Consider the following 19,835-nt stretch of genomic DNA (forward strand, 5'->3'; position numbering starts at 1 on the left):
GTGCATTTTTTAGATACGTTTTTAACGGATGGTAAGTCTATAGATCAATCCGTGGAATTTAAAAAAAAAGAGGGCGTCCGAGCCCATAAATGTTTTGACTCGGAGGAATCTCCCGTATGCCGTCTAAACGGGAAATAATTGTGTTTTAATACACTTTTGGCTCTGTAAATCATATAGCAGACTTGGACAATACCATTATTATTATATTACTTTATTATTTTCAGATTCAGCCGGAACCTTATTAGTGATATTTCAATGTATTTAAATAATTTTTTGGATATATTTTTAAATTCATCTTTTATTGTATTAATTACTTAATTTCTATATTTTTCTTATTATGTACAGTAGTTAATCAATATAAAACTATTTACACGAAAGTACCTTTTACCGAGAAATATATCGTAAATGAAATTAAGATCTAAAGGGCCCATGCTACATTGCAATGGCGACCGTTGCTATCGACATTCAGCCGTCGTCCATTCTACAAAGTTAATCCTAGTGCTCTTCCTTTTGGTTTTTCAGCATGTCTTTGGGTTTCCGATTATTTTTCAGCATTGTCTTGCAGTTCTAACATCAAGCATATTTTTTTTTCAGCATGGTTTTGAGTTCTCTTGATATTTTTTAGTGTGAAGTTTTAGCAAGAAGCATCTTGCAGTTTTTTCAGCATGTCTCTTAGTTCTTGACTGAGCTCCATGTCTTTGCCTTTGTACTTGCGATGAACTTGCAAGTCCTCCGAGCGTCTCTTCATGTATGGCATACTGTTCACAACACTCTTCATTGTCTTCTTTTTGTATGCGTCCCAGTTCACCTTATCCTGTAAGCTGCGCTGAAGTGCGTCATCGTTTGGATAGGGCGTTTCCTGAAGAAATACAGAATTTTAACACTTTATTAGAGAAAAATCGGTAATGGCGACTTGGCACTAAGACGGCACTAAGAACTTAGTGAAATTAGCTCCAGTTTTTGGCGGAAAAATTAACAAAAATACAAAAAGAATTCATCCAGCGCTTCCGAATCAGCCAAAGCGTTTTTTTTTTCATTACTATTTTCAATTCAAACCTTTTTACGTTGCTTTCTAGCGTTACGCCAGCTAGAGAGAATAGAGAATTTGTCACTCAGAAAAGCCTGTGATGTCATAGTCACCCATTGGCTATGTGCCTAATGACCCACCAGGTGCTAGCGATGGTTTCGCCATCGAAGTAAAAGGTCTTTCTTAGGTCACTTGTACCTGTATTTTACCCTTCACTCGACACTCAATTGAACACAAGAGCTCGAATTAAGTTTGATACATCTGTTTATAACACTGAGCTGACCCCGTGACTTACCGTTGTCAATAGCCTCCTTCTCATGGCATCCGTGCAGTGTGACAAGTAGAACTTCTTGGAGATCATGATACACTCGGCGCCATTACTGACCTGGGATTCAATACATTATTTTAGAATAAAAACATTCTTTGCATGAAACATTGTGCTACTGTTATTTATTAGTCACGAGAGTCTCCAAATGGTGTATGTCTAAATATCCACACACCCCCTTATTTATAAGTTGCTTGACTTTTGGTCAGTCATTGTTTAGCGCTCTATAGATCAATGTTTGCCCCTCTCCCTCATGCTAATGTTTCTTCACTTTTATCCATCTAATATCAGTTTTTGTCAGAGCACTCTAAGGTTTAATATCCCCCCTCCCTCATGCTTATTTTGCTTAAACTCTCCCCCTCTGATGTCAGTTATTGTCAGAGTGCTCTAAGGTTTATTCCCTTCCCTCCCTTATGCTTATCTTTTTTAACATCTAAAACTTGATGTCAGGTGTTGTTAGCTCGTGCTATTGTTCAATGTTTGACCTCCCCTTATGCCGCTTGACCGATTTTGCCTGGTGCACACTAGTCACATAACGACATGGTATAGGCGCGCGAACGCTTTTACCTCTGACATAACGACATGGACATAATGACATAAAAGAAAAAAAAACATGTTTTTTTCTCTTATGTCGTTATGTCCATGTCATTATGTCGGGCTTATGTCTTTATGTCAAGTCATTAACACTTAAACATATGAACATAACAGTGCGCAAAGGACTTGGTTGGCCGTCGTCCCCCCCCCTTATGCCGCTTGACCGGTTATTGCTAGTGCGCTCTATAGATGACTCACCAGACTAAGACATGGTACCCCCCCCCCCCCTTATGCCGCTTGACTGGTTATTGCTAGTGCGCTCTATGCATGACTCACCAGACTAAGACTTGGTTGGTCGTCGAACAGCATGGACTGCACACCCTGTACGAACAATAAGCAGTCACCAACAGACCAATACAATGACAATTACATTAAACGCTTTGCTACCATAAAAGGCGCCCAGTGGCCTACGTAGTCATCCGATGAATACTCAACCAAATTTTAAAATCTGTTTCAAATTAGTTTAAAAAAATCATATCAGACCCCTTCTCCCCCAACCCTTAGCACTGTGTTATCACTAGACGTATCTTAGATACATTAACGGTCTTGTGTCCTTCATCCCGCCTCGACTATCTTTTCTCACATGCAGAAAGAGAATCAGCGATTATCAAGCCCATCACTCCATTGAGGATAGCTACGTATTGTGAGATCACACTTACAAATGAATCTCCTTTTGAGAGGAGAGACACTTGAACAAACATTGGATATCGATCAGCTGCAGTGACTCTGACTTCACCCTGATTCACAACACAAAAATCAATTACACATTACTCATAAATCACTCTACACAGTTGTCAGTCATCATCCGTTAGTCATCACGTCTCGGTCATCACCCGCTAGTTATCACCTGTCAGTCATCAGCCGGCAGTTATCACTTGTCGGTCATCACTCGTCAGTCGTTACTTGTCAGTCATCACCCGTCAGTCATCACCCGTCAGTCATCACCCGTCAGCCATCACCCGTTAGTTATCACTTGTCTGTCATCACTTGTCAGTCATCACCCGTCAGCCATCATTTGTCAGTCATCACCCGTTAGTTATCACTTGTCTGTCATCACTTGTCAGTCATCACTCGTCATTCGTTACTTGTCAGTCATCACCCGTCAGTCATCACTTGTCAGTCATCACTCGTTATTTAACACCTGTCTGTTACCACCCGTTAGTTATTACTTGTCAGTCATTAGCCGTCAGCCATCACTTGTCAATCATCACCCGTTAGCTATCACTTGTCAGTCATCAACCGTCAGTCATCACTTGTCAGTCATCACCTCAGTCATCGCTCGTCAACCGTTACGTGTTAATCCACTTCAGTCAGTCATCATTTGTCAGTCATCACCTGTCTGTCACTGAGAGGCGGTCATTCTGAAGTCGTAGAGGCCTCTCATATTGGTTTCAGATTAGACAAAAGTGCTCTGCATATATTTGGGAACATATGAGCTAGCTTTGCATCATGCCGATATATTTGAGAAGAAAATGATCACATCTTTATTTTCAATGCCATTCACGTAGCATCTTTGTAGGTCCGCGTATATTACGATGATTATATCACTGATAATTCCAAAATCTAATCTAATTCACCTGTTTCTGTGCCCCCTCGTCAATCACCGATATTTTCTGCTGCGGTAAACTTGATTCTTCTTCTTCTTCTTCTTGCGTCTTTGCTTTAAGTACTGCATATACAATAAACCGTGAAGTTATTACCGTGACACGACCACCATGACGTCCTTACACACCTGCTAGTCAAGCTTTATGAGCAACTAGTGTCACTATTCATTGAAGAAATTCATTAAGGCAAACCGACTTTGCTAAAACAGAATCAATTTAGGAAAAACGTGAACATCCCAATTATTAAGAAACATCAGCTCTTTAGAAATTTATTAGATCATATAGAATGCGGAATTATTCACGTATGGCTCTTTGGGCGATACCATATGTCGTGGTCACAATGGGTTTTACGCTCGATTTCATTAAACTGAAGGAATTCGAAAAGACTCTAAACATACCACCAATAGAACTGCTTAAATTAGATAACAAATTCCGGGACCGGGTGTGGTTGATGGAGGAGACCTTGGTGGCGAGAGGTATCATGCTACCGAGTAGATCAAGGTTTAACAGGTTGCTCCACAAAGTCTTAAATGGCAAAGAAATCACAATGGTAGCAATCGGGGGGTCCAACACAGCTGGTGGAGTACTAGGAAGAGACGAAAACAGTATGGAGGGCCTTTACATGAATGTTTTTGCAAAATGGTGGAAAAGAGCCATTACCCCGCTATCAGGTTCTCAAATCAATGTGTATAATCTTGGTATTAGTGGCGTTGGAAGTTATTTCTGTGCATTTTGCTTTGAGACGTTTTTACCGGAGGGTAAGGCTATAGACATTGTGCTGATAGAACAAGCCGTGAATTATAGAAGATCAAGGAAGCAACCATCGAGACCGCTAGAGGTCCTAATTCGCAGAGTACTCTCCCTGAACCCAACGCCATTGGCTGCATTAGTGAACTTCGTCCCGAGCCTTGGCAAATTAAGAAACTTCCACTGCAAGAACCTCGAAGACTTTGGAGCTAACAGCGTCGCAATGCATTATGGGATAACGTCTTTCAGTCTCAAGCCGATTTTGTGCCGACCTAATAAGCGAGGAGATTACGAAGTCCGCAAAGACCTTGTTGCGATACCAGGGGTAGTCGCTTCGGATGGGGCGCATGTTGGCGTCATTGCGCACGCGCAGACAGGGCTGATGATGATAAATACAGTACGGAGTGTGTTCCTTAGCCGGCTTGAACACCCACCACGGAAACCCGACACTTTTCCAAGTACAGCAATACCACCTCCATTGTACCCCATTAAGCCCACGGAAATACTTCACAATCCACAGTGCTGGCTCGGCCCAACCCCAAACGGTTGCGTTGACATGCAGCGTCCTAGTCTTTTGATGACAGTCCAGAACTCCAACGCTTTCAAATTCCACAAATTGCTAAACAAGCTACCGCTTTTATGCAACGGGAGGGAACGCACAGATAAACACGCAGGGTGGGGAGGGTGGGGGGACAAAGCATATATCAGCTTCAGTATCACCGTGAAACCGTGGAAATGCACGGCTTGTCAGGATCGCTCCAGGTCGGTTATTATAATTATAAGGAATTGGGGTAATGGTGGTAGGGCACTGGTGTGGCTGGACGATGACGTAGAAAGCGCACGTGACATCACTAACGCACACGAGTTTGGGACTCTACTATACACGGTGTCAGGACGCGTAAGGCCTGGTAACCACACACTCCACGTGCAGACCGTGCGCAAGGGCTTCTTTGTTGTCAGTGGCGTTACCATTGGGCCACCAGACTTTAGCAAGTACGGGGTTATGTAAGGACGTTTTACCTCCCTTCGAAAACATCTTTGGAAACCCTAGAAACCATGTATTTCTTGCGTTTGCTATCGCGCATTTTAGTGATTCAAACTGACTGTTCCTTGCGTGACTCGAGTTTTTAACTACCATTTGATTTTTGAGAGATGTAATGTGATGCTATTTGCAGTCATGAATTACCTTGCGGGCTGTTCCTAATCGATTTGGAGCGGACACGTCTCATAAACTCAGATGCCGGTCCGGGGGAGGGGCTTCTGCTATCACGTGATCTGGCAGAGCTACCACGTGACACGTCAGGTGACTTGACCGGTGCCAGAGAGGGCAAAGGTGCATTGGGGCTCGCTAGCTGTTGACAAACAGAAAACAATACTGTGTAAATCCAACGTATGTATTCTAAGTTACCCAGAGTTCCTTGAGGTAGAGCGTTGTGAAATATCTTCCTCTTTGTGACTATGTAGTACATATATTTCTGAAGAAAACATTCCCTCGGAGAGATCTAGATGAATTGAGTTTTGCTCTGTTTAGCATTGAGAGTTCTAAGAGGTGTAATCGTTGGAGTTAATTGTTTTACTTGTTTTGGCAATATAACGCACCCGTATAAATAATAAAAACTCCATGAAGATATTTCCAGAAGACTAGAAGACTGACCTTTCGTTGCCGTCGGTTCCTTGTCGTTAATGGTATAACATCAGGAGACTCTCTTTCTTCATCTGTCTGGAACGCTACACTCCTTTTCAGCGACTGCCTTCTTGAACCTGATCCCCCTCCTGTCACGCCCAGTGCTTTGCTCCCCCCTTCCGGCCCCCCACCCTCTGCCGGCACCGAGACTCTGCGAGGCCCTTCATGGGACGACACCCTCCGCACGGGCCTCGGCGACGAGCTGCTGCTCTCAGTACCGGGCAAGCTGGTGGAGTCGTCGTCTGACATGGACTGTCGTCTGTAGGTCGCGAGGATTCCCTGTGCTGCCGCGACCTGCTCGATAGCCACACCTTCATCTCGATTATTATTATTCGCATCAGTTTCTATTGAGCATAACACATATCAGAAAGGAAACGTAAAACTACACATAATAGAAAGGACGCTCTCAAATGAGACGCGCGATGTCGTTATAATTCGTTTCTGGTTAGGCAGCCGCTACACCGAGGGTCACGTGGACGGTGATTGGACTGGGTTAAAAGGACGGCTGCTTGTGCTAGTGTGTGATAGTTTCTTGTCATATGTGTAAGGCGTTAAGCCACCCTGCGTGTGATCGTTTTTTCGATGTGTATGGGGCGTTAAGGCACTCTGTGTGTGATCGTTCCTTACCGTGTGTGTGGGATGATAAGCCACTCTGTGTGTGATCGTTCCTCACCATATGTGTGGGGCGTTTAGCACCACCGGTGTGTGATCGTTCCTTACCATATGTGTGGGGTGATAAGCCACTCTGTGCGTGATCGTTCCTTACCATATGTGTGGGGTGATAAGCCACCCTGTGTGTGATCGTTCCTTACCATATGTGTGGGGTGATAACCCACTCTGTGCGTGATCGTTCCTTACCATATGTGTGGGGTGATAAGCCACTCTCTGTGTGTTCGTTCCTTACCATATGTGTGGGGTGATATGCCACTCTGTGCGTGATCGTTCCTTACCATTTGTGTGGGGTGATAAGCCACCCTGTGTGTTATCGTTCCTTACCGTATGTGTGGGGCGATAAGCCACTCTGCGCGTGATCGTTCCTTACCATATGTGTGGGGTTATAAGCCACTCTCTGTGTGTTCGTTCCTTACCATATGTGTGGGGTGATAAGCCACTCTGTGTGTGATCGTTCCTCACCATATGTGTGGGGCGTTAAGAACCCCCGGTCTGTGATCGTTCCTTACCATATGTGTGGGGTGATAAGCCACTCTGTGCGTAATCGTTCCTTACCATGTGTGTGGGGCGTTAAGCACCCCCGGTATGTGATCGTTCCTTACCATATGTGTGGGGTGATAAGCCACTCTGTGTGTGATCGTTCCTTACCATATGTGTGGGGCGTTAAGCACCCCCGGTGTGTGATCGTTCCTTACCATATGTGTGGGGTGATAAGCCACTCTGTGTGTGATCGTTCCTTACCATATGTGTGGGGTGATAAGCCACTCTCTGTGTGTTCGTTCCTTACAATATGTGTGGGGCGTTAAGCACCACCGGTGTGTGATCGTTCCTTACCATATGTGTAGGGTAATAAGCCACTCTGTGCGTGATCGTTCCTTACCATGTGTGTGGGGCGTTAAGCACCCCCGGTGTGTGATCGTTCCTTACCATATGTGTAGTGTGATAAGCCACTCTCTGTGTGTTCGTCCCTTACAATATGTGTGGGGCGTTAAGTACACCCGGTGTGTGATCGTTCCTTACCATATGTGTGGGGTGATAAGCCACTCTGTGTGCGATCGTTCCTTACCATATGTGTAGGGTAATAAGCCACTCTCTGTGTGTTCGTCCCTTACCATATGTGTGGGGCGTTAAACCACTCTGTGTGTGATCGTTCCTTATAATATGTGTAGGGTGATAAGCCACTCTCTGTGTGTTCGTTCCTTACCATGTGTGTGGGGCGTTAAGCCACTCCGTGTGTGATCGTTCCTTACCATGTGTGGGGCGTTAAGCCACTTTGTGTTTGATTGTTCCTATTCATATGTGTGGGGCGTTAAGCCACTCAATACTCACCTTCTTCGTTTACGTTCTCGGTCAGCGGGCGCAGGTTCAGTTTTGGCATCAACTTCGTCACGATCGACAACTTGGCCTTGACTCGATCCAGTCTCGCGCGGGAGTCCGCTTTGGGAACGAGGCTGCGAACTGTGACGAGAACAGGAAGTTATGTAGTGCTAGAACGATGTTAATTGTGGTCTTGGGCTATAACTTCTTAGATCCATTTTTTGCACGTATCATTTGTCTTAGCCTGCTGGTTAGACTCATACCGTTGTCGAATCCCACAACTCGATCTTTGTGCTCTGTCAACCGACTTTTCACCTCTTTCAGTTTTTTCAATACTTGGCAGCTTCCCTATATCACAAGAGAATGATCTTAAGCGCGAGGATATCACCCATAATACTCAATTCTTGTTTAGTCACGGGGATCTAACCCATTTAATGATGTAGATCCAGTCCGTATGATTACTGTCTTTCACAAGCACAGACCCGCTCCTGAAATAAAACACAAATAACCATGAATGGATGAGCTTTAAGCTACACTAGCCCTATTTGGGAATGATTCCCACATTAAACAAAAAAAAATGATATTACCAGGTTTATTTACGCTAACAACAAACATAGTAATAAATAATGCCTTACCTAAAGAAATGGAAGAGACACTTTTTCGGGTTGGTCGCTAGCAGTTCAATTGGCCAGCCTTTGAGGAACTCGAGGCTTCTGGTGAAGGAAGAGTAAGACGAGTAAAGGGTCGTTTCCATGCTAGGACGCAGGCGCATAAATACATAATTTTACAATTCTCACTGGCTGGTAAGCGTAAGAGAACGCAACTGCTTGATTTTCTTGTGCTTGCGCTTATGTTTGACCGATGTTACGCTTGCGTTTTGCGAAACCTCAAATCTGTGTTTTGATATATCGTTCTACCACGGACGCTTTTGCAAACCTGCCTAGTTTTTCTACCGCTTGTCTGTAGTCTTTCTATTTGGTTGTAACAAGCAGTAAAGTCTCTTGCGTGCCGTGATATAAACCGTCCTATCGAAAAGACGTTAGCAGGAAATCTTACCGGAGAAAAATTTGATGGTCAGGATCAGTGATGTTCTTGATGCCGCCAGCAAGCATAAAGATGTCGATAAAATCCTATGGGGAAAAATAACGGCACTATATCAAGTCTTTTAAGGAAGTAAGCAAAATATACACCATTGATTGTCCTTTTGAAATATGGAATAAGTTAATAGGTCATCCACAAGGCATTCAAAAGCAAGTAAGCTGCCCATATATTTGTGAGCCAACAAAGCCAAGACTTGACAGGGGGGTATTTTCAGGAGAAAAAGCAAAAACTCAACAACTACTCCCAGGAAATAAGTTGTAAATCCTTGAAACGTCAATGCTAACCGCTGACAACTTGACGCCATATTTGCGAGAGAAAAAATGCTTTGACAGACATTCAATTAAACAAAAATGAATATGCTCGGGAAAATTACTTTGCGCAAAAATGTCAACTTCAGTACTTCACTTTATTTTTTTAGTTTATAGGAATTACAGAGCCCTGGAGTCAGAGCGGGCTTTAGAGAGTCCGTTTTCAAATCACAAAGTTTACAGCACTGAAAACTCGGTAGGCACTGTAGATGTGTTTCAAAGATTGCTACTAGCATTTTTGTGACTGCCGAATGCGCAAAAAAATATATTTAATCTTGTGCTTTTCAAACATTGCCAAACATTGTAGTTTCTCTAAACGACTGCACGCTCCCAAGAGACCCGACGCGTGAAAAAGACTTCATTATTTGTACGCTGCTTCAAAAAAATCTTCGTTGACAAAAATTCACACCAATTTGGCGATAAGGTACATAATAATCATGTTTTTCTCGGCGCTAAAGACTAAGTGATATTTTTATTATTTAAATAGCCCGCGTCCGGTATCTATTTCTTATTCAAATACCCCGCTCGCGATAACAATTTATCACCATAATGACTTTTGAGGGGATGAGGGTTGGTGATTTTGAAAAAAAATATCCTGCAAGCTACATTTCAAAGAAAAAAAATTTGCATGCAAAGCAAATGACCAGAAAAAAATTCATGCCCAAGTTTAAGAAAAAAATGTTGCAAAGCCATTGTATGAAAAGATGAACTCTATGAAATAAAATCAAATTCTGTGATAACTTTGATAAAACGTTTTCCTCTATATTTTGATATGTGTATTTTGTATTTCTCTCCACCATATTCTTGAAAGTTTCGATTGGTTGAGACTCGTCACTATCACACCCTATGTTGAAACTTATAAGTTGCGTGGTCTCCTCCTATCAGATAAAACTAGTTCCCAATGGTTTTATTTTAGAAATTACATTCTGAAATAAAACAAAAGTTTTCATGCTGAAGATTTTTCAATGATGATTGCTATAATGCCCTTTGCAATCATTTTAGAAAAAAAAAATTACCAAAAAGTTTACTTGTACAACAAAACTCAGAAACTTTTATTTTATTTTGAAATACCTTTTATTTATCTGTTGTTTTATTAAGGCTTAATAAAACAACAAATAAATAAATAAATAAATAAATAAATAAATAAATAAATAAATAAATAAATAAATAAATAAATAAATAAATAAATAAATAAATAAATAAATAAATAAATAAATAAATAAATAAATAAATAAATAAATAAATAAATAAATAAATAAATAAATAAATAAATAAATAAATAAATAAATAAATAAATAAATAAATAAATAAATAAAAAGGTTTAATAGATCAATATATAAACTGTAACATATTGTATATAAATAGATAAAATAGATAAATCTTTCATAATTAATTTGATGGGCTCCAAAATAAAATATAATGTGAATGAGGAAACAACTAAGATGGTTGTTTCCTCTTTGTGTTCACATATAGGCAGAGATACCAACCATCGATTAAAATTCAGGAGATGGGATCTATATAAATGCTTGCCCTTTAAAGATGTCCTTGTTTTGTGGAATATTTCAACAGAACCTTAAAAAACATTCTAACAAATGTTTCAAAGAAGCTTCTCTTTTTTTGCTATGCAAGGTAAGAGCTTGATAGCGAAGACTCGTTTGGCTATGACACGAAGGTCTTTTACCATGTATAATCCCTAGTGAGTTTATTGAATTATAATTTCAATCTATTCGAAGGTCAAAAAGAATGAAACGCAACGTATGGAGTTCTATATCGGACGAGAAAAAAAAAAATGCCGATTGGAAAAAAATGCTGCAAAAAGACTTGGCTCCAAGAAAAAAAAATATCCTGCATAGCAGTACATGGGGAAAAAAAATCCTGCACATCCGATGGGCGAAAAAAAATTCTTGCAGACATAAAATCACCCCCCCCCCCCCCTCAAAAGTCAAGAGGCAGCTCTCACCAGAACGCTCTCCACTCCGCAGAAGACCTGACTTGTTAATAATACACGAGCCAAAAGAAGACGGAGACTACTGCCTTGAAATCAACGGAGAGGTTTTATGGAAGCTGACAGATTATTCTAGGCCATCTTTATATAAGAGCGTTCAGGTCGAATTGGCAAAAATCGGGTATCGTCTGTACGCGTCTTCCAAGAACCGACTCGGTGAAGTATTGAGTCTTGCTGTCAATCGCTTCACCAAAACAGTGGCTTCGAAAAAGAACACCGCCCGAACTAAGGTTTGCAAAACAACATGGAAGAAAGTTCTCATCAAGTGTGGAGAGATCTTTTCCCTTTACAGGTTAATAAAATTCGAGTAGAAAAAGTGTCTCTTACACAATCAATCCGTGTTTATTTCAGAGCAATGACCAAAGAAGCCCTGCGCTGCGGGGTGTGCAGCAACGAGGCTGACGCTGGGGGTCATCGGAACAAACCAAACAATAACCATCGATCTAAGAGTTAGGGGAGGATGCTCACGTGTTCCTTATTTGAATTATTTTCCTTGGATCAGAGCGTGGCGCTTGTTGGTTTTACCCCAAACACTAATTTGGTGCTTATTCCAGGGAAAAAAACATGTGTGTCGTTTCCTACGTCGTACCAAACAGTTGAATTGATGTGGAGGTTCTGTTGCAAAAATCAAAACAAATGTGGCATTTGATTCGGCAAAACAAAAGCTCGATGTTTGAATCGATGTCGCGCTTTTGCCGTGCAGCACGACTGATAATTAGACACGGCAAAAGCGCTTAGTTCGGATGATGATTTTGAGTGCTTATGAGTCTATTATTCCGTTGCAGACTGTATGAGATCGAAGCGAACGTGTCTTTGTAATCTTTGTTATGTCTTTGTAATCTTTGTTTATCGAGCGTAGCATATTTAACCGAATATACAGTTTTCTAACGTATGGCCCTCGGTTAGTAAGCACTGTCACTGGGGGTGGTCACTACCAGAGGGTTTATTGCGTCCCCAGTGGTTCTTTTACGTCCCTTCGGTTCAGGTTAATGTAGTGCAGCTTGAAGAAACGGGACCTCCGGTTTAGTGTCCTTATCCGAGAATACTGGAAACACGGGAGGATCACTTCAACTCACTTGTGACACAAATTCGAATCAAGGCAGGAACCCGGAAAAAAATCCCCAGTTTGAGCTGTTAAGTGTCAAGGTGTTCAGTACAAGGTGGCGCCATACCTCACGAGAGATCACCAGCAGCTCAATCGGTTCTCTGGAAATGACAGTCGACTGTCGTTGGGTGTCGTGAAGAATCGCTAGTTCCTGCAATCAGCGAATATTAAGACGTTACGCGGGTATAATACCAAAACCGCGTGTATACAGGGTGTCAGGCTATTCAACTACTGTAAAAGGGACTATCAATAAACTCTGTAAGTATTGTGAGCTGGAATGAAATGGTATATAAAAGGGACGAGTTGTGTTATTTTAGCAATTATCAGCAATTCTCTGGAACATTCAAAATTTTAGAATATAAACAACTAACATACAAAAAAATGTCTAAGTTTCTTCTTATTTTCCAAATGAATCAGCTCAACTCACCCCAAAACTGTCTCCTCTTCGTAAGAAGTGAACCGTGCGCGCGAAAGCGTCATGCTCGCCCAAGACCGTCACGACGGCTAGGAAAGGCGGGAAATCAGGATATAGCAAACATAATTATGCGCTACATGTTAGACACGCAAAACATAACCCGGGTACCCGACTATGGATAATACAGCACCTAACAAACAAATACAATGATGCGCAGTATATACGACAATTCTTGGTACGTTATTAACATATTTTTGTATTTCCTTTTTTCTATAAAGTTAATAACATCTTGTAGCATTCATATATCAAATATTACAATATATGTCATATAAACAATAATATTAATAGAATATATAAACATGTTTGAAACTCAGGATGAAGGGGTGTTTTAAAACTCTCGCTGATAAATAAACCTTTTTTTACCTGAGCCTGAGAGGACGAAGTAGAAAGCCTGTGGAATTTGACCCTGTCTCAAGATTGCTCGCTTAGACGAGTGCCTGATGGGTAAAAGGCTTGTCAAAGTGTAGCATATATCACACATAGATGCATAGGTAACCCATCGACAAGGCTTCGTTATCAAAGAGAGGGACATACTTACGATTCATACCATCCCACGTTAATAAGCTTGTGTTGGATTCTCTGCGGATACTCGGCAAACGCTCGAATCGAACGCAGCGAAAACAAAACCTAAAGTTAAAAACGTTACATAAAGATTACAAGCCTTCCCTAGCCTGTATCGCTCAAAGGGTTTCGAACAACCTCCATCCCTCGGCGAGTAGTTTCTTAGGCTTGTACCATACAATAGCTAGGCGTGTACCACAAAACCTAGGGGTGTAACACAATCCCTGGGTGTGAACCACAATACAAATCCTGGCGACGCATCAAACAAGTGACGGGAAAACGATGCGCATATAATGCGCTACTAGTCAAACTGGATAGGATCTGAATGGAAGGAGGTACTTTTAGAACATGTGGTAACTCACTTTGGCGCACTGCTGTTCTGTGCGCTGTTCTTGGGGAGATTGCAAGATATTCTTCACCTCGGCGGAAACCCGCATCTTTTGGAGAGAACAAAAGAAAGAAATGATAACATTCCAAAGTAGACAAGGAATCGTTATAGATTTGTTAAGATATTTCACATAAATGATCGATATAAGATATCGTACTAGTGGCGGATCCAGGGGTGGTGACGGGAGTGACATGTCACCCCCCTCCCCCCCCCCCCTTGTTGGGCGAAAAGAAAAGCATTTTGAAAAAAAATAAAATAAATCGTCGCAAATTGTTACGGCCGAATTCAATGTTATCGCGACGCTATTCTCTGGACGAAAACCAGAGAATGTTCGCTACAGAAAGCCAGGCCCTATTAATCAGAATGTTCATGCGGAACAGAAAAGCCGTAAACCCCTTAAGGGATGATAGAACTTTTCAAAAACATGTTTTAATCCTTATAGATAGCACATTGGGTGTGGTCGAAGCAATTTCTGACCCTAAGCTCTAAAATCCCTGTGTTACCCGTGGGACCCCCTTAAGGGATAGCAAAAGCGTTAGAATTTTATAGCAGGAGGGGACGGATATCGCTGTACATCGATTTAAATATGTATTTAGCATTCTTTAAAATGTATTCTTTTGGTGTCAGACTTGCAAACTTCCTATAAAAACATATGCCCTAGTAGATATTACCACACGCTAGACGGAGCGCAACCAGCAAATTCATGCTCGCACATAGTGAGTAGAGTGGACAAGAAAACTGAAGCTTCGAGGAACTCATCAACATGCCCCACTGGCAAAGCTTTGGCAGCATCAGTACAAGAATCCCCGGCTAAAAATGAGGTTGACTTGACCAACTGCCGCGGGCATAGGCACATGAGCCTATGCCATGTAGAAGAATTTGTAACATTAAATATATATTCCTTTAAATCTGGAAAAGAAAATCGCGACAAACTGTCAGAAAGGTCACCCCCCCCTTTTCTAAATCCTAGATCCGCCACTGCTAACATCGCAGTTCACGTCATCGTGAATTAGTAGTGTGCCTTTGATGTAGTTTTGTGATATAGGGTTTCTCAAATTGCAGTTAGCCTTGTTGTAAAAAGATGCATCAATACATGTTTGCACTGTGCACGGGTTAAGGTTAGGATCTCACCTTACGGTTAGCCTTGTAGAAAGATGCATCGAATGCGAGTCCACCGTCCATGGGTTTGTCTTCGTCGTCGTTGATGTACTGAGTGAAGACCGTGTGTGCGACGTCCGATTCTTCCGTCTCCCTACACCAGTTAGCGAACGGCAAAGATTCAGGGTAAAAACACTTAGACGCGTGCTCTTAAGGCAAGTATATGTGAATGCGTAAAAGATAAGAGCGTTACAAAGGAAGAGTACTAAAAAAGGACATTTTTGTGCTAATATGGTGAGAGCACCCAGCCTTTGGTCTCACCCTAAGTTCCTTTACGTTTCTACTTCTAACAGTAGAGCACAGTGCAACATATGATTATCAAGAGCTTATTTTTGCATCATCTCTAGCTTGAGAAGTGGTGGACATGTCGAAAGAATATACTAAGAAAGCACCGGCTACGTCGCTGTACATTTTAAACTTTTTGAACTTGTATTGACAGAGAGATGCAAACATTTGGACCAATCGGATGCAGGCAGTAAGAGCTCTTCTGGTGGCAATTTCTAAGAAAGCACCGGCTAATGTTGCTTTACATTAATACCTTGAATGGACTAGAGGTTTAGAGACTTACTTTTCGAACTTGTATTGACAGAGAGAAGCAAACATTTGCACCAATCGAATGCAGCGCCGTAAGAGCTCTACCGGTGGCAAATTCTACAACATACGAAAAGCCCAGAGCTCATAAGACAATGCAAAGCTCATATAACAGCCCTGCTTTTTTAGGGAAAACCAACAGCATTGCAATGTAATGAATAATGCAGCGAGTATGGGGGTATACTTCGCCAACTCTTCCTGTGTTGTTGTCGAGGGGCGGATCCTAGAGATGGGTCGAGCGCCCCCCACCCCCTATTTTTAGATAATTTGCAAAATTTGCAAAAAAAAAAAAAAAGAAATATAAGGAAATAAACTGAAGAACAATGAATCCGACTCCCTTTTCTTGAAGCCCTTACTTCGCCCCCCCCCCCCCCCCATTTTTAAATAATTTGCAAAATTTGCAATAAAAAAAGAAATATAAGGAAATAAACTGAAGGACTGAAGGACAATGAATTCGAACCCCTTTTCTTGAAGCACTTACTTCCCCCTCCCCCTTTGGAGCTCCTGGACCCGCCCCTGTTGTCAGCAAGGGTACGCTAGCAACACCTCCAATGCCCCAACAAACACACTTTGCCTTAATTTAGTCTGTAGTACTGCCATGGCAATTGAATAAAACCCTAGCTATCTCTATCTATCATCAAACGCACACTTTTCCCAGAGCTGCTGTTCGCTTGCTGTTTTACTCTTTAATACTCTTCCAAGCCTTTTCTTTCCCTCATTACTCTTTTTATTTTCTCCCTTATTCTCTCTTCCCCCTTCTTAACATGCCCGGCCTATAAAGGCTAAGGCACTCTTCCATCCCGCTCTCCCTATCTCTTTTTCTCCCCCTACCTCTTTTCTCGATGCTTTTTAACCGTTTTCTTACTCATATTCCTTTCCCCCCTTTTTCTTTATCCTTTTTCTTGTTTTTCATACCTTATCAAAGTACTTTGTAACTCCAGGGGCAGTCCGCTGACCCCAATGATCGAGAGTACTTCGTTTCCTTCGCTTAACGGTGGCACCCGCCCCCGCTAACTCGCTCAGCGAGTAAATACTCGTTCTTCTACCCGTTCGGCCCGAAGGCGCGAGACTATCTGATAACGAGTTGTTGAGGAAATCGGCTGTGGATTTATTACGACCTAGGAAGATAACAGCAATTAGTTTATTATTTGAATGTTATATTGCAAGGATTAGGCACGGTTACTCGACTATTTGCTATCAATGGCAAATCAAATATAGGCTCATAGGCAGGGAACACACACTCGCCAGTTTACAACGAAGGTCGCATTTTTTTTCTTCCTACGAGACAAGATGTAAGCGCGGAATAAATACTTCTTCAGTTTGGCAAAGAGCTTCATTTTAGAAGTACCACCTAGGGAAACAATGCAATATACCTCTCCAATGAGTTAGAGCTAAAGCGCACGTTGGGCAAATAGGCGACTTGTACTAATAAGAAATCATGTGTGAATCAAAGTCAAGCCAAAAGAAACACAGAAATGGCTGCGGCCCCCATGCCAGAGAGCGACGAAAAAATAAAGTCTTCCAATGAAAATAAATGTGAACTTTAGAAGCACACTAGCATATTGGCACACATTGGCTACACATTGGCACCAGTCGGGCCAAGACGGGACGCTAGCACAGTCTATTACCCGTGCAGTTCGGCAACCATGGACAGCTGTTTCGTCCTTATTAGGACTCGTCAGCATGGCATAGCCGGTTTGCCTCAGTTAAACTTCATCGGCAAAATAAACTGCAGGGCGACTTCGACTCGAACGAAGTGCTTTAAACCACAGCTTAGATCCATGTGGGATCTAGAGCTGCGACCGGGCTAGCGTGATGCCAATTGTGCGGATCACGCATGCGACCTTTGCTAGTCTAAAACTCCGTCGGATAGCCAAACTATCCTTGCGAGTATGTATACATAAATGTGAACTTTAGAAGCACACTAGCATACACACATTGGCACCAGAGCATTTCTAGCTTATTGTGCGAGCGCTGAATAATTTGCTTTTTGTTGTTGCTTTTTTGCCGCTAAAAGCAGGAGCACACGCACACGATTTTGCCACCAAAAAAGTCACTTGATTTTATAGAGTAAGTAGCCGATTACCAAAATATATGTTCAGTGATGTAGCTATCTAGATAGCCTGCTAGCCTGCTAGCCGACGCTCTTTCAGAGTTATTTGGAAATGTTTTGTTTTCCTAATAAACCCCGAATCAGAGCCAGTTGTCAGGCTACTATCTAGAGATAAGGTTGTATAACACAAGGAGGTCATTTAAGCCCCCATCCAGGACATGGTCCCTGTCAACTCACTCTTTCGCTCGTTCTTCATCCTGGCCACGCCCATGGTGGCGGCACGTACAGTGCCGAACTCACTCGTGGATATGCGCGGCATGTTTTTGCGCAGACTCCCTGAGAAGCTTGAGTTCAGAGAGACGTTATCGTCGTCATTCGAGCTCGCCGTCTGACTGGGAAATGTTCGGTCCCGGTGCGCACGCGTGGTAGCTGACCGAGGCGGCCTGGGTGCGAATGTAGGGGACTGCATTCTTTACAGGGGAATTATCCTGCGAGAAGGACAAAATGTGTCAGGTCCTGAAGACACAATTCTGAGCGCTAATCTAAACACAACACTGAGCTTTTACTTTCAACAACCGAGCTCGAAAAGTTCGGCGCGCTCTCCGGACGAGCACGCTATCTCCATGGCAACATCAATCAATGACAATACATAACATAATGTCTTTTGAGTATTCTTCAATCTGTGACCAGAGAATTATGAGATTCTCGAATTCATTAAATTAACAATTCGCATCCCATTTAAAAACGAAACTCCCTGCGTTGATGCTATATAGATATTATTATTTTAAGCTAATTAAAAACAATAGTAGTGGTGTTGTTATTGTGATACCATGTGTGAGAAATGTGTATCCCATCTTCGTCATGTAACTTTTCATAGTCCATAGTCATTTTGGTAGTTTGTGATACCCCGGCGTCGTGCTTGTTAGGGGTTAACTGTCAGATCACTTACGCGGTGTCGCGTCATGTACTAAACGACAGCCGTTAATCTTTTAACGGCCTTCACATCTATAACTTGCCCCAAACCCTACGTAAAACATAGTAGGGCACCGTACGGACAGACTTATTTACGTATCTAGCACAAAGAGATGGACATGAGGAGGAATCATGACTTATCTTTAAAAAGGATCTCAATGATTAGAGTAATGTGCAGGATACAACGCTTATGAAGAAACAAACAATAGAAAATATCAAAATATCATCAGTGTGAATTTAGCTTAAGGATACTCTTGCCTGATATCAATTTTGATAGATTAATAAGGGTTTTAAGTGGCACAAAATTCATTTCTCTTTTATTTCCCGTATATAGTTTGTTGCACCAACAGACGTAATTATACAAAAACCATTTAGAAAGAACACTAAACAAGTGAATCCAAACTTGTCATAATTCTATACTTCACACAACTCACCTTAAACTCGGTGTCGGGAGTAATCTTACATACATCCTTAAAGACTAAATCCTGCCTAAATTTACAGAAGCTTTGTGGGGAGAAAGCCGCGGTTTGCTGTCGAACAACTTGTTACTTGCCGTAAGTCGCGACGTAGGAATCTGAGCCAATGTTTGAGCAGGTTACCCATCGACAACCGCTAATTGTTTATTGACAAAGGCGATGGTTCATTGTAAACTTAGTAAGAAATAACAAAACGATATTTTCATTCACACCTTATATGATTTACTAGATCAATTTTAAAAGGCCAGAAATAAAGGCATTCAGATAGCTTAAATTAATCTTTACCGGTCAATGCCATTTTTTTACTGCTTTTGTATATTTATTCATAAGTCTTATACCCGTCAGCCGACATCATTCTTCGAGTATCATAGTACTATAGAAAACATTAATTGATTTAAGAGACACCTTTTCAGCCGCATCAGTCTCTTATTTTATACACCCAGTATTGGATGCTAAGCTAAGTTAAGCTGTTTAACACTCAAAACACAATCTAATCCCGAAATAGCTCGTTTTATTCATGCAAGGCTTAGCGAATCCGGTGCCGTCTTTTTTCTATACAAATGCAAGTTTCCATTTTTTAAAAACATTTAAAGTCAAATTACAACTTCTGTTTTTTTCCTAATATTATTGGGCTTTACACAATAACAAGGGCAATAAAACCATACAATATTT

At 41.7% G+C, this 19,835-nt stretch overlaps 2 protein-coding genes across 3 annotated transcripts; one reads left to right on the forward strand and one right to left on the reverse strand.

The window, feature by feature from the left end:
- Nucleotides 1–282: 282 nt before the first annotated feature.
- On the reverse strand, nucleotides 283–19,722 carry LOC5520360. Of its 2 annotated transcripts, XM_032365296.2 has the most exons (22): nucleotides 19,122–19,722; nucleotides 17,953–18,203; nucleotides 16,578–16,780; nucleotides 15,640–15,722; nucleotides 15,045–15,165; nucleotides 13,888–13,962; nucleotides 13,503–13,591; nucleotides 13,328–13,401; nucleotides 12,917–12,993; nucleotides 12,557–12,640; nucleotides 9,027–9,100; nucleotides 8,606–8,683; nucleotides 8,398–8,458; nucleotides 8,234–8,318; nucleotides 7,983–8,111; nucleotides 5,952–6,325; nucleotides 5,484–5,649; nucleotides 3,524–3,615; nucleotides 2,606–2,683; nucleotides 2,223–2,267; nucleotides 1,323–1,412; nucleotides 283–859 (listed from the first exon to the last, which is right to left on the reverse strand). In XM_032365296.2, exons 2-22 carry the CDS (start codon nucleotides 18,182–18,184, stop codon nucleotides 635–637), a joined length of 2,535 nt encoding a protein of 844 aa, XP_032221187.2. In that variant the 5' UTR covers nucleotides 18,185–18,203; nucleotides 19,122–19,722; the 3' UTR covers nucleotides 283–634. The 2 variants fall into 2 exon arrangements, with proteins under 2 accessions (XP_032221187.2, XP_001640187.3); XM_001640137.3 differs by lacking the exon at nucleotides 2,606–2,683.
- On the forward strand, nucleotides 3,707–5,927 carry LOC125567394. Its single transcript, XM_048728455.1, has one exon. The coding sequence runs from the start codon at nucleotides 3,837–3,839 to the stop codon at nucleotides 5,304–5,306; it is 1,470 nt and encodes a 489-aa protein (XP_048584412.1). The 5' UTR covers nucleotides 3,707–3,836; the 3' UTR covers nucleotides 5,307–5,927.
- Nucleotides 19,723–19,835: the final 113 nt, after the last annotated feature.

The sequence above is a fragment of the Nematostella vectensis genome, chromosome 1 (genome assembly GCF_932526225.1).
Source record: "Nematostella vectensis chromosome 1, jaNemVect1.1, whole genome shotgun sequence".
NCBI lineage: Eukaryota > Metazoa > Cnidaria > Anthozoa > Actiniaria > Edwardsiidae > Nematostella > Nematostella vectensis.